This window comes from Toxorhynchites rutilus, chromosome 2 (genome assembly GCF_029784135.1).
Source record: "Toxorhynchites rutilus septentrionalis strain SRP chromosome 2, ASM2978413v1, whole genome shotgun sequence".
In the NCBI taxonomy this organism is placed as follows: domain Eukaryota; kingdom Metazoa; phylum Arthropoda; class Insecta; order Diptera; family Culicidae; genus Toxorhynchites; species Toxorhynchites rutilus.
In genome coordinates this window covers 237,430,847-237,458,723 of record NC_073745.1, presented here as the reverse complement: position 1 = coordinate 237,458,723, position 27,877 = coordinate 237,430,847, and the positions used below count along the sequence as shown (strand labels likewise).

Sequence of the window (27,877 nt, the reverse complement as noted above, 5' to 3'; positions counted from 1 at the left end):
GGAACAATTTAATACAGTGAAACTGTAAGTTTGATAACAATAAATAACATTAATTGTATTTCTATTTTTGCATGTTGTGTGGGGTGACATGGACATGTTTCTGTGAGGTGGATTGGTTCTACAGGTTTCAGGCTTTTCTTTGGTCTGATTGATTCCAGATGCCGCTGAATTACGAAAAGAGGATGGGCAGACAACGTTGGAAGAAGGAGGAGCTTGAAAGAGCAACACAGACCATCAAGAACGGATTTTCTTTTGATCAAGCATCGAAAGTGTTTGAAAATGCTTGAACAACAGTTCGAGATGGTCTCAATGCAATTTTTCTGGTCTGTAATCGATCCCAGAACACTGGTACTGATTGTAACATTATCCCAAAATACTTTACATAAACATAAGTATGTTTTTTTCGATGAAACACACATTGAACCAAATCACCCCACAGACGGTGCCCCGCATCAAATTTCAATGTCCAAAAATCATTTCTTTTATTTTATGATACATTTGATAATTTGAAGCTTGATATAATGATTAAACATTATTGATTGAGAGAAAACAAGTGTACCTCAGTATACAATGTAATATTTTTTATTTAGACTGTATTGGTTTGAAAATATTAGACATTTTGCTTAGGGGGTCTAAATTCCCCCCATTTCCCCTACTCATCAAAATGACGCAAGTAATAATACTACATTGAGACGGCGAGGTTCCTCTAGGAACGTTAGTACCATTTTAATTTTTGTAACAAAAATATAATCGAATCAGAAACGAAATAAACTTCTTAATTCTAGATAATTAGGAGACAAAAAACATTAATAGAATTGCTTAGTTTTCCCACTATATGTTGTTAAAGCATCATGATAATAATTTTGCTCACCAGCATCAGTAGAAGTGGACGAAATCGGCGTGGACGTTGGTCCGCTGGGAAAGATACTGTTCTTGCATAATCTGGAGAACATGATCACTTGTAACGGTCTTCAGAAGGTGTAAAAACTATATTTCACAATCCTCCGTCGCGAAATCATTCCATGAACAGCGGAGTCGGCGCTGCGTATATCCACAAGCGTTACTGGTAGCAGTTTCAGAGCATGTTTTATTTCACTAGTAATCTTTTCAACCCACTCCTGAATACATGAACTGTAAACAAATTACGAGGAGATAAAACTAAGACCACTTATTTTTCATTTCTTCATCAAATCCACCTATTTCTGCACTTTTCAATAGCTACTTGTACTGCGATTGCATACAGTATTGATACAGGATTTCACCTCACATAAACTTTCTCAAGGCACAACACCATGGCGTGATAATCTGCATTTCGACTTATCTCATCCACGCGTCCACTGTTTTTCCACACTATTTGCGCTAATCCAATTTACCACTAATCGCTTATCAGACATTCAGGTTGGAGCCAGTAACTGCCGTCTAAATTTGTAGCATTTTCACCACTGTTTGTGTCAACCAACCGATGCCCTCTTCCAGACTGACTTGAGGCGACCGCACCGTCTTGGTTGGCTTCCTTCTGCGCTCAATCCGTTCCACACCGGAAGTATGTCTCCTGTTTTGGGCGGAAGAGCCGAGCTCCCACGGACGTAACGGAACGCACCCACCTACAACAATTAATTTGTGTTTGGCAGTGACAAATACCGACGAGCTCCGGGTAAAATTAAATTAACAAATGACTGCCGGTGAGGCGAGTTACCGAGGAAGCTTTGATTTCCCCCCTCTTTCTTGACGGCGGGTTTACCTTCTCGCAGGTGTTCGCTTACATATGCTTTGCTCTTTCTGCACAATATGTGTGATTCGGCTTACCGGCCGCGGAACGGTAGCGCCCGCCGTCTGGTGGGACGGTGGGAGAATTTGGGATTACGTTTCCTAGTACCTTCAGGTTGTAGCCCTTTTTTGAACGAATATGTTCAAAAACGTAACTGTTTTGATGCTAAGCTTGTATTGTGATCTGATCATTTTTCAATTTTTTAGAAAAAGTCTCACAAATAATCCACGTGCACCAGCACCAGTGTGTAGTCTATGATAGATGTATGCGTTGTGTAGTATACATAAATAATTAAAAACAATAACCCATTTGGTAGCTCGGGTCCACCCAGCCGTGCAGGAATAGTAATGTTCCACCAAATCCTCCAATAGGTCCACGAGGGGGCAGCGATGATCCACGGGCGGAAGTTTGAGCATCGGAACGAAACAAGACGTAGATATAGCAAACAGACAACCAAAGGAGAGTGCATTAAAGCGGATGAGAGCAAGACAGCACCAACAACAAAACTGTTTACGATTATCCATGAAGAGTTGGTTGGAACAATGCGAGTCGCTCCATGGAATACTAACTATGCTGAGTCAAACTACGACCGTAAGTTGATTTCTTCTGCGCCTGAAATCGTAGAAAGTGGGCGGTATTGTGTTTCGAAAGAAAGAAATGTTTTTACCAAAATATCTTCTGTTTTTGGATGAATGGATGCATTGCACGTGATTATTTATAAAATAAATTACTAAGACCAATCTTATGAATCATCGTATTTTCATGGATGAGGAATCTCATCATTCTTGATATCAACCTGACAATTCATGTAAAGCGATACTATTTACCTGAGTAATTGCAGTTAGAATTTCAACTACGCTCCCCTGATTATATTTTCTCTATTATGCGATGTTAAATAACAGGACGAAACCAGTGTTTTGAAATCACGAAATATGTTTATTGTAAATTATAACTTTCTTAAATTTTTTGAAACATTAAACATAATCGTAAAATGTCCATCTCGAGAAATGACTCGTACACAACAGTCAACTGTTGCAATATAAATATGAATACCATGTGTGAAGGGAGTCCCACATCAAATTGCATCACGAAAAAAACTCTGTAGAACCTAGTTGACCATCATTTTCAAATTTTCAGACAATAAAATATAACCCATTAGTAAGCATTTTGCATATTTATTTCATTCAACTTCATTCAATGACGGCGCCAGTGGTTGTATGGTTAGCGTAACAGCCTCACAATCCGATCGGCCTGGGTTCAATCCCAGCTGGCGTCGTTGGGATTTTCTGAGGCGAAAAATCTCTGGTTACGTCTTCCTTCGGAGCGGAAGTAAAAGAAGTTGGCCCGGCTCATGAGTTGTTGAGTCTGATAGGTAGGAACAGGTGGAGTCGCCTCCCTGATGTCGGTGATTGGCACTAAAGTGGCGGAAATAGGCCGACGAAAAATAAGCGAAGATAAAAAAAAAAAAAAAACTTCATTCAATACCATAAACGAATGCTTGCACCCTAGGCTTAACTCCAATCATAAGGTTCTGTACAACATGTACTCTCTACAACTCCCCTTTTCTTCTTGTTTTCCTCAGATTTAACCTTCTTGAGATGCTTCCGTAGTGCCTCATAATAGACCAGTATTACACGATGGACCTTAGTTAGGGGCGTTAGCCTGGAGGGTGAGGGGATTGTATTAATGTCCTTGGGTATGGAAGAGACCCCGTTGGCTTCGTTCCTCTCCAGGACATTCTTTTAATAGTGGCACGAATTCACATGTCCAGAGCCGGGTTTGCCATTAGGGACTTCACTCACACTTTCAAAAACTATACCGATGAATGTGACACTTTTCTCGTTTAAATCGAATAGGATTTCAAAAAAAATTAAAAATGAAATGGGCACCAAAATATAAATATAGGATACAAAATATAAATATAGGATACAAAATATAAATATAGGATACACTCCACAAAAATAAATTAAGGGAACAAAGTACGAAGTCGGAAATTTTAAATGATTTTCGACATGCTGTAAATTCCTGAAATACCAACGCATATCGATGGGATATACATGATTTTAGGGCTACAATTATTTTTACTGCACGCTGAGACAACTTGCAGACGATGGAGTTATTTCCATCACGGTTACTAATCCCGTCGCTCTGCAAAAGTCGTTGCAAGATACCATGAACAATCTGTTCACGTGGGCCCTCAAGCTGGGTATCGAATTCTGTACGGAGAAAACTGAAATGGTCGTTTTTTCTAGGAAGCCCGAACCCGCCCAATTCCAGCTTTACCTATTCGGCAAAACGATCCAACACTCTATGTTTTTCAAATACCTGGGTGTATATTTTGATTCTAAATGTACCTGGGGGAGACACATTGCGTATTTGAAACAGAAATGCCAGCAAAGAATCAATTTTCTCCAAACAATAACCGGAACATGGTGGGGTGCCCATCCAGGAGACCTCATTCAGTTGTACAAAACAACGATATTGTCAGTGTTAGAATATGGCAGTTTTTGCTTCCGATCAGCTGCCAGGATTCATATTCTCAAGCTGGAGAGAATACAATATCGTTGCTTGCGTATAGCCATGGGGTGTTTGCATTCGACACATACGATGAGTCTCGAAGTTTTGGCAGGAGTACCCCCGCTTACTCTTCGGTTCACAGAATTATCCTACAGATTTCTCATCCGTTGCAAAATCATGAATCCATTGGTGATTGATAACTTCGAAAATCTACTCCAGCTGACTCCTCAGTCAAGTTTTATGTCTTTATACCATGAGTACCTTACCCACGACGTGTACCCTTCACCAGGCATCTCCAACCAAGTTTGCTTCCCATACTTTTGCAATTCCTCTGTCATTTTTGATCTGTCCATGCGACAAAAAATCCATGGAATACCAGATCACCTACGCTCCAATGTTATTCCGTCGATATTTTCGGAAAAATATGGGAAAGTTGGATCTGATAAAATGTTCTTTACTGACGGTTCATACATAAACGGGTCCACTGGCTTCGGCATCTTCAATGAAAATTCCAGTGCCTCTTTCAAACTCAAAGATCCTTGTTCCGTGTATGTCGCAGAAATGGGTGCGATATACTATGCTCTAGGGATCATTGAAACCATCGACCATTATTTTATTTTTTCAGACAGTCTCAGCTCAATAGAGGCAATCCGCTCAATGAAAGTTGATAAACGCTCATCTTATTTCCTAACAAGAATAAGACATCTATTGAGTGTTTTGGTCGAAAAATTATTCAAGATTACCTTAGCATGGGTTCCCTCTCATTGCTCGATTCCGGGGAATGAGAAAGCGGACTCGCTAGCTAAGGTGGGCGCTTCAGAAGGCACACTTTTTGAAAGGCAAATTGCCTATAATGAATTTTTTCACATTCCTCGTCAGGACACACTCGTTAGTTGGCAGCGCATGTGGAGTGAAGATGAGTTCGGTCGTTGGTTACACACGATTATCCCTAAGGTCTCGACGAGTGCATGGTTCAAGGGATTGAATGTAGGTCGTGATTTCATTCGCGTGATATCTCGGCTTATGTCCAATCACTACAACCTAAACGCGCATCTCTATCGCATTGGGATCGCAGCAAACAATCTTTGTGATTGTGGCGATGGCTACCACGACATCGAGCATGTTGTCTGGTCGTGTATCCGGTTCCATGCTGCTCGCTCTCAGCTCTCTAGAGCACTGAGAGCACAAGGCAGACAATCGGATATCCCCGTCCGGGATATCTTAGGTAGCCGGGATCCTGATCTTCTGCTTCATCTATACCTGTTCCTCAGAAACGCCGATGTCAACGTTTAATGATGTTTCCTTCGTTGTGTCCCCGTTTCATATCCCTCCTATCCGATCGATAAACTTTTACTTAGTCGCGGCAATACGTACACACACTCTTTACAGATTACTCGATTACTCGCGGTTGGCTCGAGGTTAGTATTACAAGTGTTCTCATAATTGGTATGTTGCAGTCTTCGATGCTCTATACGTGTGCCCGCCACGGGCTACTTCCTATTGGGATGCAGCTGACCATTAATCAGCAACGCTCCCTAGTCTGTACCCCATATCTAGCGTGGTGCGTCTTTCTCGACTCGAAGAATCCAGGATAGAATGGTCACTAGCCGGCGCAATCATCAGTTCGTGTAGAGTTGTCATGAGCGGTACAACTAACATAGTTGTAAGACAAAAATTGTCAAAATATTGGACTCCCGGCCCCGTCAGGCTAACGCCACATGTGCCTTAATAAAAAATATATTTGGGGGGGGGGGAATTATTTTTCAAATTTCAATCATCGACAATCAATATCATTTTAAAGGTGTGTGCAGGTGTAGTGAACAACAATGCCAGAAAGAAATAAAAATCGATTTTTTCATGTTTTTCCATGTATACGTGGAAATGCGTATGTATATATGTGGGTATCATCACTCATTACGATCTTCATACCTTAAAAAGCATGAAAAGCATGTAGCTTTAATATATATCCCATCGATATGCATTGATTTTTCACGATGTTACAGCATGTGATAAATTACATCAATTTTTTTTATCGAGTGTAGTATTTCAATGTCACATTCGAATTTTATAATTCACAACTTCAATTGTGATGTTTATGCTCTATCCGAAACTTGTCTTTCTTCGCGAGATGATCTCTCTTTCCACGATTTTAATATTATTCGCTTGGACCGTGATGACAGATACGGAGGGGTGCTATTGGGGATCAATAAGTGCCACTCATTTTTTAGGATTGACCTTCCACCTATTGGGGGGGGGATCGAAGCTGCTGCTTGTCATGCAAACATCAGAGGCAAAGACCTCTGTATTGGCCTCCGAGAGCTGCGGTTAGCCGCAAGCAACTTATTGACATGTGCTCACTCCTTCCTGAACCACGATTGATCTTGCTTCTACGTCCATGCATGAATCATCATGTGATGGTGATCCCAGCCTCTCACTCCACATACGATCGATCTGCTGCATCGGTAATTGATGCTATTTATAAACACAACAATGGAAGCCTTATATCAACAGTCCCGCTGTGTCCAACTGTGAACTTTCGAACAATAGGAATATTCTTACGCCGAAAAATGCGACATGTGTTGTGTATCGATAGAATAGGAATACTTTTACGCCTAAATGGCTAATGTGTAATAAATAAAAATGTGTATCGATGAGATAGGAATACTCTTAAGCCTAAATGGCTACTGTGTAATATACAACATGAGAAAAATGTACACGATAAATTCGGCTCTGTTACAGCTGAATTGCTAGATGATCCTAATAATAAACATTAACAGATGGAATAGAAAAAGGGAAAAATGTGCTCATTGGCGAAATTTCGAGGTTTGTCACGAGAAACGTCAATGAAAAAATTTTGGAAAGTCGCTCGAAACATGAGAAATCGCTCTTCAACAAATGAAAGCGAAGAATATTCACATCGATGGATTTTAAATTTCGCTCGGGAAGTTTGCCTCGATTTCGCTCCCGTGCAAATTTTTTTTCGAGATATCCCACATGATAGGTGCGATCTTGATTCCGAGTTTTCGATTGGATAGAATTAAGTTCAACTTGCTGAAAAACCTCCCTGATGTGGTGAAACATCGCTTGTTGAATTTGTTCAATCGGTTTCTGGAACATTATATTGTTTCGGATGATTGGAGACAAGTACGAGTTATAGCTAATCAAAAACCCGGTAACAATAGCAAGACAGACAGGCAAGACAGCCCCCTTTATTCCGCGCGGCGAGTGACGTGAGATAGCAAAGTTTATCACTTTATCCTGGAAGCCACCTTACTTTTGACACCCAAGTCGATTACAAATGAGGACACGACTTCAAATCTCACCTAGTAACGAACTGTAGTCACGTCATTCGCCTACGGGAATGCAGTGATTTGAACCATCTCACGTAACTCGCCGCGAGGAATAAAGGGGATCATGTATTCCGAAATTGTTGGAGAAAATGATCTTTTTTTGCCTTGATCGGCGGAAACAAAAGGCCTAGTCTTAAGGATCCCTTACACGATGAATAATAATGACATGAGAATGACAATAACAATGATCGTGTAAGGTTGACAAAATTGATATGACGGGTAATAATGATGAAAATCCGGATTTTCTTATCTCGCTCCATCATTACAGTAACAGGGCAGGGACACTTTCATTCGAGATGTCTAGGATACTGTGCGACATCTTGTGTTAAAATCTATGTTTGTGAGACAAATTACTCTCTATTAGGTTAGTGTGCAAAAAGGCAATTTAATATTCTCAAAATTTGAATGAAAGTTATTACTTGCTGTTACCTGAAACCATAAAACACGTATCACTGAACCTTACTCAATCAATTTTCAATTTTTTTCCTGAAATCCCTACTAAAATTCATTATCATGAAATAAAATTACCTCCAGATATTATTTTATTTCATTTTTTTTTCACTTTTTGTAGAGCAACTTGTTACTCAATTACATAGAGCAACATATTTGATGCGAAGAAAATAATTTTCATTTATAAGTTTCTATTTTAAAAGTTTATTCATTCCACATGGAAACTGTAGCATACTAATTATCATTTAATCATCTTTTATCGTTATCATTTTCGCTTCACAACGATGGAGCACGAAGCTTAAAATATTAATTCGTGATGGCGACGGTACAGGTCGACATCTATTGCCCAAATACGTGGGTGGAGTATACGGATAAGATACGGTGTCGACATCTACGAAGGTATTAGATGGTAATGAATCAAGCATAAGCTATTAAAATTACTATGATAAAATACATACTATATAAAATTTCGTTCAAGATTTGTTCATTGTTTGCAGAAAAACTTTAAAATTATTGATGGGGATGTCCGGGTAAGGGAGTAAAAAGTGCTCCCAAACCAAATCACTGGCTGTATGGCAAATATTGTATAGGATATTAAATAAGAAATTTTGGCGTTTTTTTTTTAACCACTATGTGGTTTAACATAGGATCTATAGTGAAAAACGTACTTTTACGTTTATTTCACGCCATCTTCAAAAGCTGCGAGATAAAAACTTGAAAAAAAATAATGAATGTGCATCTTACTACGGTGTATCAAGAAAAATTATTTTAAAAAATCATCCAAAATTTAAGTACTAAAAAAAATATTGAAATTTTGAAAAAAAATTTGGAATTTAGAGATTCAGTACTGCTCTGATTCATATTGAAATGTGTTCTAATGGCATTTCTGGATATGTGTGATTTTTTTCAGATTTTTTCCAGTGTTGCGCGGTTTTTTTCAATATTTCCGAAGATTCTGGCTGGGTAAGGGAATAGAAAGTTCCCCAAACCAAATCACCCGTTGTGTGGAAGATATTGGATAGAGTACTAAATCAAACATTTTGGCAGTAGAACCAGATATTTGTGTCCTTATATGGTACACCATAGGATCGATGGTGAAAAATGCATCTTTTCGTTTATTTCACGCCATTCTCAATAGCTTTGAGACAATAATATGCAACACTGAAAAAAATCTGAAAAAAATCACACACATCTAAAAAAGCCGATTTCTTAAGCCAAATAACACGCCTTGAATGTATTCCGAGGGGCAAGCTCTAGAATACGTGTGACCACAGTGCAAGTCGAAGGAAATTTCATTGATGAAAAAATCCCCCGATTTGCATTTACTAGTTGCGTAAAAACACCCCAAATTGAACAAACCATGATCGTTTACCCTATAAATTGCTTTGTGAGAAACATTTGAATTTTTCTCACGGACATTCGGCAGTAGGTCGGGCCTTTTACATTAACCTCCCCCAGGGCTCATGTTTAAGCTCCCTTTTGTACAAATTCTACGTAAGCGATATTGACAATTGTCTCACGCAAAATTGTAACCAAAGACAACTAGCAGATGATGGAATGGTGTATGTCATAGGATCAAATGATCCGACCTGCAAGGACCCCTACAAGATACTTTGAGCAATTCTTCAACCTGGGCCATTAGGCTAGGATAGATTTCTCCACGGAGAAAACAGAGATGGTCGTCTTTTCTAGGAGGCATAGTACGGCAAAAGCAAAGCTTCAACTTTTGGGTAAACCGATCACTCATGCCATGTCAGATACTTGGGGTTTGGTTCGACTCCAAATGTATTTGGAGAGTCCATATTGAGTATCTGAGTTAAAAATGCCATAAACAAACTTTCTCCGTACAATTACCGGCACCTGGTGGAGAGCCCATCCAGAAGATCTCATAATGTTGTATCGAACAGCTATTCTCTCAGTGATGGAGTATGGCAAATTCTGTTTTCAATCAGCTGCCAAAACACACTTTATTAAACTAGAGCGAATTCAGTATCTTTGTCTCCGTATTGTAAATTTTCGCTCCGGATTCATGAATTCATATCATGAATCTTCCCTCATGCAGGTTGTTCCTTCTTCGCATATTCCCAACCGTGTTTGTTTTCCTGACTACATCAATTCCTCTGTGCATTTTAATTTGTCCATGAAGCAGGATTTTCATGGAATTCCAGATTATCATCGATTTGCGATTTTCTATGCAAAGTATGGGCGTATCAAATGTGGTAATATGTACTTTAGCGATGGGTCCTCTATGAACGAGTCCACAGGATTTGGAGTGTTAACGAATTTTTCAGCACATCCTACAGTCTTCAGTTTCCTTGCTCAGTATATAACAGTTCGGCTTAAAGGTTCATAAAGTTGACATCTAGATGGCGCCTCTTGCAAAAATCTACTTGACTATCACAAAGCACCATCATATGAGAGTAAAGCAACTTTTGTTATTGTGAAAAAAATGGAAAAAATCACAAATCAATGAAAACGGTCAAAATTGCATGAATTGGGCTTCGAATTGCTTCCGCATCCACCGTATTCCCCAGATCTGGCCCCCAGTGACTATTTTCTGTTCGCATACCTGAAGAGAATGCTCGATGATAAGAAATTTAAGACCGTTGATGGAATGTTTACCGAAACTGAGGCCTATTTTGGAAAAATCGAAAGAGTACTATGAAAATGGAATCGAAAAGTTGCAAGATGTAAAGCAATTATGTTGAATAATAAAATTGAATTTAGTAAAAATAGTTTTACTGTGTTTCCATATAAACTTTTCAGCCGAACTGTTATTGCTGGATTAGCAGCGATACACTGGGCGCTGGACAGCGTCGTCTCATGACCTGTTCTACGCTATTACATTGTAACGGAAAGTCCTAGCTCTGTCGAAGCTATCCGTTCAGTGAGCCCGGAAAAGCACTCACCGTACTTCCTCGAGAAGATACGAGAAATTTTGAGTGCTTTATCCAGACGCTGTTATGTCAGGTAAGCCTCAAACCGTGGTACAAAAATCTAGGCTTAAGTCGGGACTTCACTGTTCGTTAGATGCGCTACTCTTTTGTTTCAATTTTGCCAGCAGCAATCTCCGCGTTTGTAGCGAAGGTTGTCACCACATCGAGCACGTTGTTTGGTCGTGCGAGGTGTATTTTGTCGCCAGATCTAATTTGGAAAACTCCCTTCGGGCACGAGGATGACAGCCCAACATGCCGGTAAAAAATGTGTCGGCTCGGTTAGACCTTGATTTCATGTTCCATATATATGTTTCCTTAAAGCTTTCGATCTTCGTGTATGAGTTGCTTTGTATCCTTATGTCCACTTTTTCTTTCCTTGCGAGTAATTGGTCCCCTTGTTATAAACCGTAGAATAAATTGAAATGTGGATACACTATAGATATACGAATAGATTCAAGAAGATTCAAGTAATCGGTTTTCTACATTATTAAGTTAAGTTGAGAGTTAAGAAAATTGTTTTTATATAGTTATTGAAATATAGTTAACAATTCGGCTCCGTATTACTTATGTAACAGAGCCTGTAAAAATAAACGAATAATAATAAAAATCCACAAATTCGAACGATTGTTTGAACAAGGTGTTTATTACTTGTGGTTTCTTACTCTGGAATGCAAATGTGATTGATTTCAACGCCTTACCTACGAACGTATTGAAAACACTTGAAAATCAAGTCCATCAAGTCAACAGAAGTTGATTAAAGAGGACATTGAATTGAATGATAAGTGTAACATATAAACTATGTCGTAATTGGCATGAACTTAATTGAATAGATTCGTTGGACAAACATGATCCATGATTGTGATATCTCTTAAAAATGATCTTGTTTAGATAAAAGTGTATTCAGTAGTAAAACATGCTTGAAATGGAAATAATAATTAGGTCAACAGATAGTTTACACCATTAGGCATCCAAAAACGCTTTGTTTTTGGGTTGTATGAAAAAAAGACAAAATGCTTTATTGATGATGTTTTAATTTGCCACACAAGCAGTGGTAAACCTGTGGAGGAGTGTAATTGTCTTTTTGTATAAATTTTCGACACAGTCACTGTGGGATACTATTTAATTTTGACATTGTTAATATCCGTAATCAAGCCATGAAAAATATCGCGTGACACAGGAGAATTGAATACATTCTTGAACTCATACGAAGCACATTTTTTCTTCAATTCAGCACAGCAGCAATTATTAACATTAAAAACAGTACAAATCCACAATTCAAAGCCATTAACCACTACTCCCTCACCGTGATTGGTATAATTTGTCGTCTCCCGTGAGGAGTTACAACAATGTCTTCGAACCATAAATTTCCAACCGTTACTTTCAAACTGCTGATTGCGGAGAATAGCAGCGGCGGTCCTCCTTCCCCGTCATCGTCATCGGTATCGTCTTGGGGGTAACTTCTCCTGCAGCTCCAAAGAAGTAAAAAAAATGAGGTGAATATACTATTATTAAAGCCGGTGCGGTACATGCTCATAGTTGCGTGTCGTTCCAATCGGCTGATTTTCGAGATCGGGTTTATGAGTTCATGTGAGGGCGTTGAGTCATATACGCATACGAAGCCATGGTGTCTCCCTCGGAGATAGATATTGAAGACCCCAATAACAGTGTTGTTATGTATTGTACATGTTTTCTGTTCTTTGTAGTGCCGATCCTATTTCCATAACTTCACTGTGTGATTCCGGGAAAGTCAAACGGTTGTGCGAGGGAAACAGTTGCCAGCAGCATCCAGTATTATCTGAAGAATGATTCAGACAACAGAAACAAAAAAACATCATGAACGACATAAAATGATTTATTCTTCAGCACATTTGTTCTAAAGTCGATTCGAATCATTTTCCAAATTTAAACAGATTCTTCTTTCGTCATTATTTCATTCCACTCTAATATCAAAAGATATTCTTTCTGAATCAGAAAGTATAGCAATGTAGCATATTTACTTTTATGAGGGAACCCACATAATACTTGATAAATACTAAATATAATACTTGATAACGATAACGCAAGTTATAACCGAATTCAAACAGAGTTTCTATGCAACGTTCCGAGAATGACATCTCAAATCATAAGGCACAGCACGTATTATACAAACAGTCTGTGAATCAGTCCCGCATGAGGAATCTACATTCATTACATTGTAAATACGGTCCCTGTTGCTCCGGAAGAGTGCAGTAGAAACGAACAAACATCATCTAATATGATAATCAGTGTGTGCTAGAATTACGAGCAAGTCAATAACCTCTCATTTAATTTGACGCCTCAGAACACCAGCTTGATGGAAAATTCAGAACCCATAAAACACCATTTAGATTGTGATTAAAGCCAAATTCGCTTCTAAAATTTGTTTTTTTCATTGCTTTGTTACTACCAGGATGATAACAATCAGCGAAATGTAACGCTTCGTGAATTCCGAGTCTGTGAGCCAGATTCACGCTCCAAAGTGGCTCGCTACAGACCAGCCGGACGTACGTTGGATATTCCTTCACTTGGACCCGTGGCCATTCAAATCAACGGAGCGTGAAATTTTGTTAAGAAAATATTTGCGATGCTAATGTTTTTGTAGCAGTACGGCACCATCACAAACAAAACTAATAAGCTTACGGAATATCAACAAGCTGAATTGATATTATTCACCTATACTAGGACGAAGCAAAGCAGCCAAGCTATAAAGATGAACAATGGAAACGAGAGACATTTTTCTTATAAAGGTAAGAAAAGTGGTAAGTGGTAATGCTAAATATTTCAATTATTTATTCCCAATTTTGGTCCACCACTTTTTATCATCTTCATATTAGAGACCCCACGACCATGATTTTTGTGACATTTGCTGAAAAACGTCCACGCTTGTCCGTAGTAATCAAGATCAAAGACCCAAACTCCAAAAAAATACAAGTTCGAAGTCATCGTTTTTTTTTTTGGTAAAAACCATACCATTTAGAAAAATGAGGTCAAAAGAGTTTTATTTCGTTATGTCATAAATATGAATCTCGCTGTATCAAGTTAAGTCTCTGCTGGAAAATACTTCATCATCAGTTGTGTTGACAACAATAAATTCTAAACATATTCAATAACTATGAGGACTTATAGCCAACGGTTTTAAAACTGTGCCATAAATATCGCCGTTGACTTCTTCCCGTGGATACGCGCAAGGGGGAAATACACCGCGACCGAGAATTTTTACGACTCCATGTGATGTCATTGAGCAAGCAAATCACTTCCTCCCAGCGAAACGCCGGCTTTGGGATGCAGTAATGAAGGTAGAAGCCACCGAAAAAAAAACGAACGGGCGATCAACAAACGAGTATTTCACCGAACGGTGCGTTTTATTTTTTTTTGGTATTCATGATTTTATGAGATTTTTTTACAACCGTAGAATTGAATAAAAATACCAGCCTCTCAAATGGTTCGAAAGAGACGAATGCATCGGTTGATCACATTTTGTTTTCTCCGTTCGGATAGTTTACATTTTATACCGATGAAATAAAGGCATTAGCTCTAGCGATGATAAATATGTGAACCAATTATAGCCTAAAATTTGTCTTTTACCTGTTAGAAGATGGTCGCACCGTTCATAGATGGAGACTACGTTAACACTAGGGTTCAATCGACTTTCATTTAACGCATTTTTTTAAATCGTGCATTGAAAACAACCCCTCGTTATGTTGTTTTTTTTCCAAAATATATATTTTATTAAGGCACATGTGGCGTTAGCCTGACGGGGCCGGGAGTCCAATATTGTGACAATTTTTGTCTTACAACTATGTTAGTAATATGTAACCGATTACTCGTGGTTGGCTCGAGGTTAGTATTACAAGTGTTCTCATAATTGGTATGTTGCAGTCTTCGATGCTCTATGCTTATGTTGTTGTATGCGTGTAAAATTAGGCCTGCATATTAACTATGACATTTGCTGTTCAGTTATTAAAATGGCGTCCGAGCAACAAATAAATAAACAGCGTATCAAAATACTTTACTCACTCAGCGTAAAAATCCGAACAACTCGCACGCTGAATTTTCGAAATCTTTAAAAGTGGCCAAAGTATCTGTTACCAGCGTGATAAAAGTGTTCAGTGAACATTTATCGAAAACCAGGAAGGCTGGGTCGGAGGGAAATCGAAAGCTGGAAGCCGCAACGCGGACAAGAAAAGTGACCAGCGCTTTCAAGCGTAACTCTAACCTCTCCGTCCGGGGTATTGCAAAAATATTGGAAGTGTCATCTACAACCGTGCATCGAGCTAAAAACGAGCCTAATAAACTAAGAAAGGCTGATAAGTGATTTCAGACGGACAGAATACGATTCCGGAAGCTGTACACGACGATGCTGATGAAGTTCGATTGCGTGGTGATGAACCACGTATCCTACTTGCAATCAAGAACGCTGCAGATAAAGAGGGGGATATTCCAAGGCGACTCTTTCAGCCCACTTTGGTTTTGTCAGGCACTGAACCCCCTCAGTAGGACAATCAATAGAAACGGTCATGGCTATAAGACATGGTATGGCGACGGCGCCCAGGAAGAAGTTATCCCTACCCTCTACATGGACGATCTCAAGGTCTACACTGATTCATGTCAGCGTCTAGCTGTAGCTATCTTGGTTGTCGATATAAGCATTAGCAAACTCTAATCGATTACTCACAAGATATTAAATTTTCATCTGCTTTCGCACTGTATAGTGAACAACGTCAGAAAACTCGAGCAAGTGCTCTGAAAGTTAAATTTTCATTTTTCTATTTTCGGCAATGGTTTTGTTTGTATTGGTAAAAGCATCGTTATTTTTTTGACGCTGATGCCAGACAATATCATCGAAACAGCTATAAAAACCACTCAATAAAATGTTATTCATAGCGTTTCATGTCAAGAAAATCAATAGAATAAAATTGTTTGATATCAATACAATTATTATTTTTACATTTAATGGGCCTATAATGTAAGTTTTAGCGACTTTAATATTGAGTAAGAAAATTGTATTGCAGAGCTCGGTACACAGCCACGGCTGCCTATGCTTTCAAAACCAGTTAACGGAAAAGTATTACATTCAATCCAAATGCCTCGGCCAACGAAGAGAAGGGTTAAGGCTCTCCAACGTTAATATGTGAAAACAATAGGATCAACGATGGAAAATATTAAGGAATTATCAACATCGAGTTACTATGCGGAAGAACTTGTTAATACCGAAAGAGCCCCAATTCGCATGTGTTATAAATTTGCTCGCGTATAATCAGAATTTTGCTCCATATGCAAATGCAGCTTCTATATATATTTATATTTGCAGTTGTTCATCGGAATACATTATTACTTTAGTAAATTTTACTTTAGTATTGAATTGTTATTTTTTTTCAAATGTATTCAAAGACTCGTGTCAATGGATCGCCACACAGTCTGATAAGTGAATTGATCTATTTACGTGTGCTTTACTCTTCTCTCACAAACACTATTACCCCATTTTTACACGTGGGTTTACCTATACCACTACAATGGCTAGCTTCGACCTTCACCTTAGAGCCCCCGCAGACTGAATACTTTTTTATCGGCAGACAGTTTGATCGAGTTGGCCTGTTAGTGCAAAAACCGACCCAACTGAATCGGTGTAATGTGCGCATATGCATATCTCTCCATGCTGCTTAAGTCGGTCGATCAAACTATCGGTCGTAAAAAAGTCTGCAGTCTGCGGGGGCTCTTAAGGTAGTCCAGACCATGATGGAGAGGGTTCCGGGAATCTCGAGAAAGATTGAAGATCAAAGGCTACTATCTGTTTAATTGCTTCACACCTTAAACGCACATTGTACAAATGCAATAAAGAATTGAATTAAAAAAAAACCAAACGTGTTTTCATTTAGTCTTGCTACTCATTGTGCCAATAAAACAAATTTTCCTTTGCAAAAAACATTTCAATGGTACAGATTCAGGTACAGATTTCCAAAAGAAAAAGTACAGATGATACCTTCCAGTGCAGATGAAAATGTGGCAACACTGGTATGTAGAGGACATGTTGTGTAGCACGGAGGCAGAGCGGGAAGCCTGTCTAGATTTGTCATCCGATTCTGCAACGGAAAATGTGCGCTAGGCATGTGGTAGCATATCCAAGTGGACTTCTTCATCTACACAATCAACAAGAAGGGATTGGAAGGACCGGTGTAGGCTGGGACGAGAAAATGGATTAACGATGTTTTGAAAAGTGTGTGACACCTTCACACCTAAGATAAGATCAGACAACAGGGGGTCTTTTACGGACCAAATTTATGTCAGATACGGACCAAATTTCTGTCAGTCGTTCTGATTTCTGATTGGCTGATTTCGATAAATTTTGTAAACAAAGCCGATTTTTTCAGTGTTGCCAATAAAAAAAAATAGCGTTGGATTTGTATTGAATTTAGAAATGGTGAATTTAATGAATATTACGATATTTAGTTTAAAGGAAATGTGAAGGAATTATATGCAAGTTTGTGTATGTGTTTTTTCACAATGGAGTAAAGTGAACGGCAAAACGCTCATTTGTCAATTTAGTTTCGTTAGGTCCCTAATGCGATTTCATATTTCGGAATATAATTTCCATTGCTAAGAAGAAATGGAAAGTCTCATCATTCACTATGCAGATGGCAGAGTTGTTAACTCTAGCTCGTAAGTATGAAAAAAAAGAGATGGTTGATACCATCCAGGTTGTGTTTTGCTGACTACCAATTGTTACACTGCTGACATGTTCTTTCCCGCTGACTTATTTTGATGATGTAAAGAGCTAAGAATTTTGTTCTGTTCTGTCGAGGAAAGTTTTCGCTTCATCAACGGTGTACTCATAGTCGAATTCAATATTCATGTCATCCACATTATCACTAAAATTAGATGAAGCTGAAATTCGTTATGATGTCGATACTGCATCACTGTCCATCAATTTCTGGGCTGAACATTTTTCTCGCCGCTTTGATAGCAATTCCATCAATCCAACAAGATGTTCTTGTGTATCGGCTGTATGCGAAGCATTCGGTACTACGGTCATGTATTGTGAAAGAGTCAAGTTGTTTCTGAATTACAATGGAGTTGAGAGCCGTAGTTTTGCACGAATCATCGAGAAAAGATTCTCCAGAAAATCTTGGACGAGTTGTTATGGATATCATTATTATATTATAGATATGTGTATTTAAAAGACTTATTTTATCCATTAGATTGCCTTACTGAAAATATGCAAAATCATTAAATTCGCACCAACCAAATGCTACGATTCATGAAAACGGAAATTTAAAAAATCCGAAATTTTATAATATTTGACAACTCTGGCATCTTCATGTCATGGCTTCGTTTTTGTACGACGAAGAAGAGTAAGAAGCCTGTTGTCTCATCTTGTTTTAGCGTAAGAACACACTGGACGGCTCTCCCGCGCGGCTTTTGCAATGACAGACCGCCACGGAGTCTAGATAATGAAATGTGAATGAGATAAAACACATAAGGCGGGGCGGGTGCAAGATGGAAAATGAAAGGTGGGAAGATTTTTTAAATCTGTGACGTCACAGATTTTGTTTATGTATGTTACTTTTCTTATAATAGCCCACTACATAGGAAAAGTGTTGTTATTAAAAGTAAAAATAAGCAAATGAAATGAACGATCTTTTTTTTTCCCTAAATCAATGCTAGCGTTCAAAATCATAAGGTCCCGACATTCTAACAGAAACTGAAATTTTAATATTTTTGAAGTGTTCTAAACTTAATTTCAATTCAATTTTACTTCTCGTTACGTCGACCAAAACGTTAACGAACAAAGTCAGAGTCACATAAACTTTTGTTCCTTTGGTGGATAAACATTTGACAGAGCATGGGAAAAAGGTTGCAAGTCATTTCATGTAAAATGAACTTGAAAAATAAATTTAATTGACTGCGTATAACTTAGACTGAGACAAAAAGTTTTCCGCTTGCGTCTTAGTTTTAGACGACTGAAGTTTTCAGCTCCCTAATTGTGAAAAAGTAATTACAATTGCTGACAAAAGTCAAACTTCCATGAAGTTGCTCTAGAATCCAAACATAGTAGACATTAAAAATTAAATTAAACATTTTATAACATTTTATGATATGTTTTGTTTTTTTTTTGTTCAGAATTCGAAAAATATGATTTGGAAATCTGTATTAGCTTCTGTACATCCTCTTTCAACGTTATTCGTTTGCACATTCAATTTTGTACCATTTGAGTAACTGACTGGTATGCCTGATATGTGAACTTCCTATCTTCCTGGCTACTAACACAATCAAAGTTCAACACGACTAAAACCTGTGAATCTTCCCACCTTCTATCCTTCATCTCGGGGCGGGTGTGTGCGGTTCCAATGTCACTGTTGTACGGCTCCTCATACGCTGCGGTGGGTCGATGGAGATGATGCGCCGCAACGGTTTTATGAGAGTATTGGTGTTTATGCGCTTTCGAAAGGTGTAAATAAAGCAAGGCACAAATAAATGTACTCTCAGGTGAGCCAATGTGTGAAAACCACCCTGCGGTCATGTAACTGCGGATACTCGAATTCCATCCAAATTGTCGAGAAATGCAATATTTCAGACGTTTGTGATCAATTTCTCTCTCCCTCTCGCTCAGGTAAACATCCCCTCTTCCGTTTTCCACCATTCTGTCTTTATATACCGCCCCTCTAATCCGCTTGCTGACCAAACAGTTGTACCTTGTACCATAGACTCTTCTTGCATCCGTCTATAAAATATAATAATGGCAGCTAGTGAAACCGCCGAGAGCCGCTGAATGTGTTTTACATCGAGCTCCTGCTGCGACTTGTCATTGCGAAAACCGCGCGGGTGAGCCGTCTAGTGTGTTTCCACGCTTAGCTTCACACTACTTCGGCGACGCCACAGAAAACGTGGTAACTATCGTGTACCGTAATTTCTTGTCATCGCGAAAATCATGTAGCATAAATACATTGTATTTTAATTCTATATCGTATCACGATAGAAGATGCCTAAGTGAAATGAGACATGTTGAAAGCCGCCCTCTGTAGCCCTGAACGAGCTGGCTCCAGTGTTATGTATGGATGAAATAAAAAAAAAAAAATAAAACATCAATGTAATATAAGATAATATCATTATCGAACACAATTATCAAGTTTTCTTAACAGAAAAAAATTGTTTTGCTATCATAGAGAAAACATATTTGAAATGGAAAACGTAATTTCATTTATAATTTCTACTTTCTGAGTGTTTACTCAACCCATTTTCATTTTCGCTTTAAACCCGACGGAACACGATGCTACATGCCTCAATGCGAATTTCAATTTGACATTGATATCGATCATTGATATGAAATTTCATGAAGCAACCAACATAAAAGTTCCAAATTTAATTTCAATTTCGATCAATCAGAACGAGGTTTTTCCGTTCGGAGATTTTTTTATTGTTTGCTAGTTAGTTTCATATGATATATTATTTTTTTTTTTTTTATCTTCGCTTATTTTTCGTCGGCCTATTTCCGCCACTTTAGTGCCAATCACCGACATCAGGGAGGCGACTCCACCTGTTCCTACCTATCAGACTCAACAACTCATGAGCCGGGCCAACTTCTTTTACTTCCCTTCCGAAGGAAGACGTAACCAGAGATTTTTCGCCTCAGAAAATCCCAACGACGCCAGCTGGGATTGAACCCAGGCCGATCGGATTGTGAGGCTGTTACGCTAACCACACAACCACTGGCGCCGTCTGATATATTATTTTATCAATTGTGATGAATGGTTATGGAGTGCTCAGATCGATTGATGCAAATATCTCGTCAATCCATCAGGAAATAACTGACCAATAATTGTAAGTACATGAGCCGCCGCATGTGTCGTCAATTTGGACCAATCAGAAGTGGGTATTCCCGTTAGGATAGGGGTTGAGATTTTCCAATTATTTTATATTTAGTTTCATTGCATATATTATTTTATCCAATGTTAAAAATTGTTATGGAGTGCCGAAATTGATTGACGCAAAAATCAATCCATCATGAAATGACTGAGCGATAAGCGTTTGAAATTGGACAATTTTCACGATGTGCTCGATTTTCGATTTTCAATTTGTACCCCAATATGTTCCCGAAAGACGTGATCCTACGTCAAAAAATTACTATGGATTAAGGATTGCATAGGCTTGGACGGCGAGGAAGCATTCTGAAAAATCGGTCCGAGTAGCGAATTAAAAGTTGGATGTTGGAATTTTCATCCACCATTCCTATAACACAGTTTGACCCGTCTGCGAAAAAAAGCTCGAAGTATTCCCAATGCAGTCGTGTCTTGGACACCACCATTCTATTTATTTTTTTGGTTACGCGATCATTGGTCTTTTTTAACCTTATTTGCTGTTTAATTTTCATCATAGAACAAAATATAGCTATATAGTAATGCATTGTGCTCCCTTGGCCGAGTGGTTAGCGTCATAACTAACATGCCGGGTGTTTGGGTTCGATTCCCGTTCTGGTCGGGGGAATTTTTCGTCAAAGAAATTTCCTCCGACTTGCACTGTGATCACGCGTATTCTAGAGCTTGCCACTCAGAATGCATTCAAGGCGTGTTATTTGGCATAGAAATCTCAACTAAGTACTAATAAAAATGACGCAAGTAATACTACGTTGAGACGGCGAAGTTCCTCTAGGAACGTTAGTGCCATTGAAGAAGAAGTAATGCATTGAAATCCGGACGCTTAAGCGCTTACGAATATAACTTCAACTACTAAAAAATATTGACATATCATAGCATGAAAAATTAGCGTTCCCATAGCCTTTATCTAAGTTATGAATCACAGAATTCCACAAAATCATGTTATATTTGTTCAAAATTTTAAATTTCTTCCATCGTGTCGTGATTTTAAATCCGGACACTTTTGCTTTCAAATCCGGACACTTGTTTTTTTTGTAATTCTTTGAGAGAAATTATTTATTAATTCTTGTAGAACTTATTAAGGGTGCGTCATAAGTAGCGGGACTAAATGGAAACACGTTTGATACAATTTTCTTTTATTAATTCAATCATTTATTGTATTTTTCACAAGATGACCACTACAAGATGTCGCCATAGATATATATTTTCAAAATCCTATCAATATGGGTATCAAATGAAAGGGCTTGACTAGCAGAATACAGTTATTGATGAAAAATATGAATCCAAGATGACGGATTACGAATTTTTCCTAAACCTCATCAATATGGTTATCAAATAAAAGGGATTGACTAGTAGACAGTTATTCATGAAAAATGGAAATCCAAAATAGCCGCCACTACAAGATGGCGCCATTCATTTTTCAAAACCCCATCAATATGGGTATCAAATGAAAGCGCTTGACTAGTAGAATACGGTTATTGATGAAAAATGTGAATTCAAGATGGCGGCCACTACAAAATTGCGGATTACTTATTGGGTATTGAACGAAAGGGTTTGACTACTAGAACACAGTTATTTATGAAAAATTCTAATCCAAAATGGCCGCCAGCACAAAATGACGCCATATATATTTTTTTCCATACCTTATCAATATGGGTATCAAATGAAAGGGCTTGATTAGCAGAATACAATTACTGATGAAAAATATAAATCCAAGAAGACGGCTGCTATAAATTGGAGGATAACATATTTTCTCTAAACATAATCGATATGTGTATCAAATAAAAGGGATTGACTAGTAGACAGTTATTCAAGAAAAATGGAAACCCAAAATGGCCACAAGATGGTGCCATATATTTTTTCAAAACCCCATTAATATAGGTATCAAATGAAAGGGCTTAACTAGTAGAATACAGTTATTGATGAAACATATAAACCCAAGATGGTGGCCACTACAAAATGATGGATTACATATTTTCTCCGAACCCCATCAATATGGGTATCAAACGAAAGAGATTGACAAGTAGAACACGGTTATATTTTAAAAATGCAAATCCAAAATTTTAAAGAAATTGTTGAATGGTTTTATTATAACGAAATATACTAATGATACAGATAATGTACTAAAAGCTAAAAAATAAAATAAGTAAAAAACACTTTTTAAGTTCAACGATTTTATCATGATTAAACATAATAATAATACAGATGATGTACTAAAAGCTAGAAAATAATTAGGTAAGTAGCAGTTAGTAGTTATCACGTCCCTTTCTTCATTAGTCTATGGCATTGATGGAACTAAAATAAAATCGTGGAGCATATAATGAAACAACTAACTGCAGATAATGGAAATCTGACGTGACCCATTTTGAATTAGCATTTTTCATGAATAATTGTGTTCTAATAGTCAAGCCCTTTCATTTGATACACATCTTGACGCAGTTTTGAAAAAAAAATGTTGCACCATTTTGTGGTGGCGGCCATTTTGTATTTGCATATTTCATAAATAACTGTGTTTTACTAGTCAATCCCTTTCGTTTAATACCCATATTGATGGGGTTCTGAGAAAATATGTAATCCACCATTTTGTAGTGGCCGCCATCTTGGATTTACATTTTTCATCAATAATTGTATTCTATCAGTCAAGCCCTTTCATTTGATACCCATATTGATAAAGTTTGGGAAAAAAAATATATGGCGCCATTTTGTGCTGGCGGCCATTTTGAATTTGCATTTTTTATAAACAACTGTGTTTTACTAGTCAATCCCTTTCGTTTGATACTCATATTGATGGGGTTCTGAGAAAATATGTTATCCACCATTTTGTAGCGGCCGTCATCTTGGATTTATATTTTTCATCAGTAATTGTATTCTACTAATCAAGCCCTTTCATTTGATTCCCATATTGATAAGGTATGGAAAAAAATATATATGGCGCAATTTTGGATTTGAATTTTTCATAAATAACTGTGTTCTTCTAGTCAAGCCCTTTCGTTTGATACCCATATTGATGGGGCTTAGAGAAAATATGAAATCCGCCATTTTATAGCGGGCGCCATTTCGGATTTTCAAGATCATGAAATACGCAGTTTTATAATGACCGCAGAGATAACGGTGTGTTCAAAATTTCAGATCAATCGGTCAACAGGAAGGGGGTTAAATTTTTATTAATGTGAGACAGCGCTACAGACAAAGTTACAAAGTTACCCTCGTACATACAAACGGGTCATATAATCGACCCCGTCCTGTATTTCTATGCAACTCCTTCAATGAGAAATTTAATCGTCAACTTTTGACCGTCCGGATTTAAAATCATTTTCTGAATGTGCTTTTTATTCTGGACATGGGTTTGTGAAATTCACATTGATTTTGATTTTTGAAATTTTTTTGTTAACAGCTAGGTACTATCATTGACACTAAATTAAATTGGCACAATAGTAACTATCAGTCACATCAATTCAACGTGCAAAAAATGTCATGGTTTTGTCATAATATTGAATGTATTGAAAAGGTGTCCGGATAAAAAAGCGTCCGGATTCAGAAGCATCACTGTATTTATTTGACTCATATTCCGAACAGACTCAAATTCCGAACACTTCATTTTGAAAACTAAATTCATTGAACATCGATGCTATAAATAATTGGATAATGAAAACCCCGATATTCTTTAGCATATACCCTTCAGTATAACAACATTTATAGGTATCAAAACAACATTAATGTTCAGTAAATTTAGCTATTGAAATGAAGTGTTCGGAATTTGAGTCAAAATGGTACTTTTTCATATCGGAATTGGAGTCTTTTGAAGCATTTCTGACAAATGGAATTGGAACTGCATATTCACTATGTAAAATGAAAGCATTTTAACTAAGACGAAAACCTTGCTTGCTTGAACAATTTATAAACGCCTCTTCCTCGGCTTACATTGGGCCTGATTCTCGAATGCACTTCACGGTGGGGACGAAATTAACGGCACGCCATTGAACTATACTAGTTAGTGAAGTGTCGAAGATAATAATGAGTTTTCAGGCAGAATGAGCACTTTTCAAATAAAAAATCATTAATGAAAATTAACTTCTCCTTATCAAACTGGTATTCAATGTGAATTGGAAACTTTGTTTTCTTCATGTGATATAATAATCTCATATAAAAATTTTATCTGAAGATAATTTGATATTATAATGATAAGTTTAGTGGGAAACTAATCTCGTATCCAGATATCGACACCGTACCGTTGTCATCGCGGATACGTTTCATTCCGTTTCCACCGTGAAGTGTATTCGAAGTGTATTCGAGAATCAGGCCCATTGTCGACTCCATCACACTCCGCCACGCTATCCTTCCTAATTTGTTACCACTATTATTAATTTTCTGTACTTCCTTAACTTCCTCTACGAATTTTACCGTTTCGTCAGTGTCCGAGAACGATCTTCTTCTTGAATGACGTTAACGTTCCCTGTGGAACTTTTGCCGTCTCAACGTATGCATTAATTAGCGTTATTCGTTAATACTTAGTTGAGATTTCACTCGGCCACAGGTACACGTCCGAGAACGATGTTGATATTGAATGAACTGGTATATCAATATCAATGAGTGACAAAACTAGGGATATTTCCTCTTGCTCACATTCCGTGAACGCAGAGCAGAACGAAAAAGAGAATGAACGAAACTGAATGAATCAACTGTGAGAGGCCTGCTGTGATTGTGAGGCTTGGCGTTGATTCATTTTCGGTATCCCGAATGCTATGGTGTAATGATCGAATGTGGTCTGAAATTCAGCTGAAAAAAATTATGCGGGAGAGATATTTCACTGATCCGCACAGCACAGCGATCAGCATTCAATTATTTTTCCAAAAAAAAGTGAAAGATTTGAGAATGGTTATTGATCTTCTGGGTAAGTATAGGTGTATTTTCCAAGTACACACCAAGCGGTACATTTCCGTGAATTCTGCAATTTTGCCAAATAACGTACGAACGTTGTTGAGCTTGACTGGCTTGACAGGCAAACGTGCATTTTTCTACATTTTTCTTGCATGATCCAAATCTGTTCCACTTCTAAGTGAACTGCGAAGCAATGCATACATAGTGCTGTGAAGTAGGTTTTCCTAGCGTTAAGATCAAAACGAACTCAATTTCTATTAATCACGAAGAGCTCAAATGACGTCCCCCGTCTATGAACTTCGGCAAGGAAACGAAGCCAATGCTTTCTATTCAAATAACGCACGACGCAACCCTCAAAAAATTCGGTATATTATGAAGTATAGAATTTGTCACATTCCGTTCCCTCATCTGGAACTATCTTCCGTCATAGCATGTAACTCATCTGATATTTAGATCTTTCACCAGCTTCTATGAAACCCTCAAACAAGGGGTAATGGATCGTAGCATTTCCGAAACATACACTACAAACACCCGACCAGTAGTGTCAATTTTCAGATCACAAATCACGTGCAAAACACCCTTCAAAACAACTGGCCATCAACGCGCACCATTTCCTTTTCTCCGATAATTCTGACCAACAACACAGATGGTGAGAAGTATGACAAAACACAAGAGGTTCGTCGTTTGTGTTCATCGAAGTCACACGATTGGGTTGACATTTCGCTATTCATCTCATTCGTTCCGTTTGCATAACCAGCGTACACTTCTCTTCCTCTCTCCTTCTTCTGTTTATCGACAAGATGCCACCGGCATCACAACAATTTTGCTTATCGATGTTACTGACCGCATCTAACACCCATCGACACGTGAATCAGGCACGAGGCCGGCCTCATCCTATGGGGAACTACATTTTGATTTAGATGCAAATCAAGAGCGCGTCAATTCACATACGACGTTCTCGTCAAACCGTTTAATCTTCCCTTTGCCTTTCTTCTTTCTCAGGTTGGCGTTCTTAAAAAACTTTTCTTTGAAGTGTCCCACACTGGCAGAGTATTCTCGTTATACTTTTTTCTTCGTTTTTGATATACGCGACACCATTTCTCAAATGGAGCAAGAACAGCATCCCGGAGCAAACTGATGAGAGGCGGTTTTTCACGCTCATCGGCAGTGCATCCGCGGAGCATTCGGGCGGAAGAAAAAAATCTATAAATATAGCTGTTGACTCGTTCTACAACTCCACCCGGGACGTCGTAGGATGTAAGATCTGGGAATGTGTATACGGAGAAGCATAAAATATTGAATAGATAATGAATGGGACCCTGTCTGTATGGCGAAACGTTCCTTCATATCCGCGCGGGTACAGGTTAGTTGCAGCTGCAATTGGAATCATTCGCGTTGTTTTACTCCAGCTCAAAGCAAATGCTTCAATGAGGCGTTGCGAAACCAGTCTTCCACCGTGGCTCAACAAGCCGGGATCAATCACGCTAATGACATAATGCATTAAACAAATATGATGCGGTAAATTCAAAGCAAACAAACGATTTGCACCGAATTATGTTAATTACTAGGTAAGGGGCCGAAAGTATCCGCATTTAGATATGTCACATCAACATTAGAAGATCATGTTGTCGTAATGCAATACCGCAACATATGACGTTATTTTTGAGTCACTGGTGAGAATATCAAACGTACTTTAGGCACGCTGATTTCGGAAATTTATGCTACAAGTTTCATTTTGTCGAACGCTACAGTAAGCGGCATAAAAAACCCCTCCCTATTTGTGTCCTGATTTTAAATTTTCATACTTTTAAGTAATGATATCTATTTCATGTGTTCTCATGATTGTTTTGAACATTGTATCTATTATATTGGTTCTATATTTGTTCTTATTCTTGACGTTGCAGTCCAAAATAGCCTAATGATGCTCAATAGGATTGATGTCTTGAATTTAGGGTGCCATTCGAAGGGTTTAATGAGTCGAGATCGTAAATATGACTTCGTTTTTTTGCAGTGTATTGTTGGTCGTTACCATGTTGAAAGCCTGGAAGATATCGCTCTCACCGGTGCAATTTTATTCGATGAAGATACCGA

The 27,877-nt window shown here is 38.1% G+C and overlaps 1 protein-coding gene across 1 annotated transcript in view; it reads right to left on the bottom strand.

The window, feature by feature from the left end:
* The window catches only part of LOC129765157 (uncharacterized), a 155,573-nt gene extending 128,797 nt beyond the window's left edge, over positions 1-26,776 (bottom strand). The window contains exons 1-2 of the mRNA XM_055765049.1: positions 26,631-26,776; positions 872-1,131 (exon numbers count right to left, since the gene is read on the bottom strand). Coding sequence (XP_055621024.1) covers positions 872-953 — 82 coding nt within the window. The 5' untranslated portion in view covers positions 954-1,131; positions 26,631-26,776. The remainder of the gene's footprint in view (positions 1-871; positions 1,132-26,630) is intronic.
* Between the last annotated feature and the right edge of the window lie 1,101 nt (positions 26,777-27,877).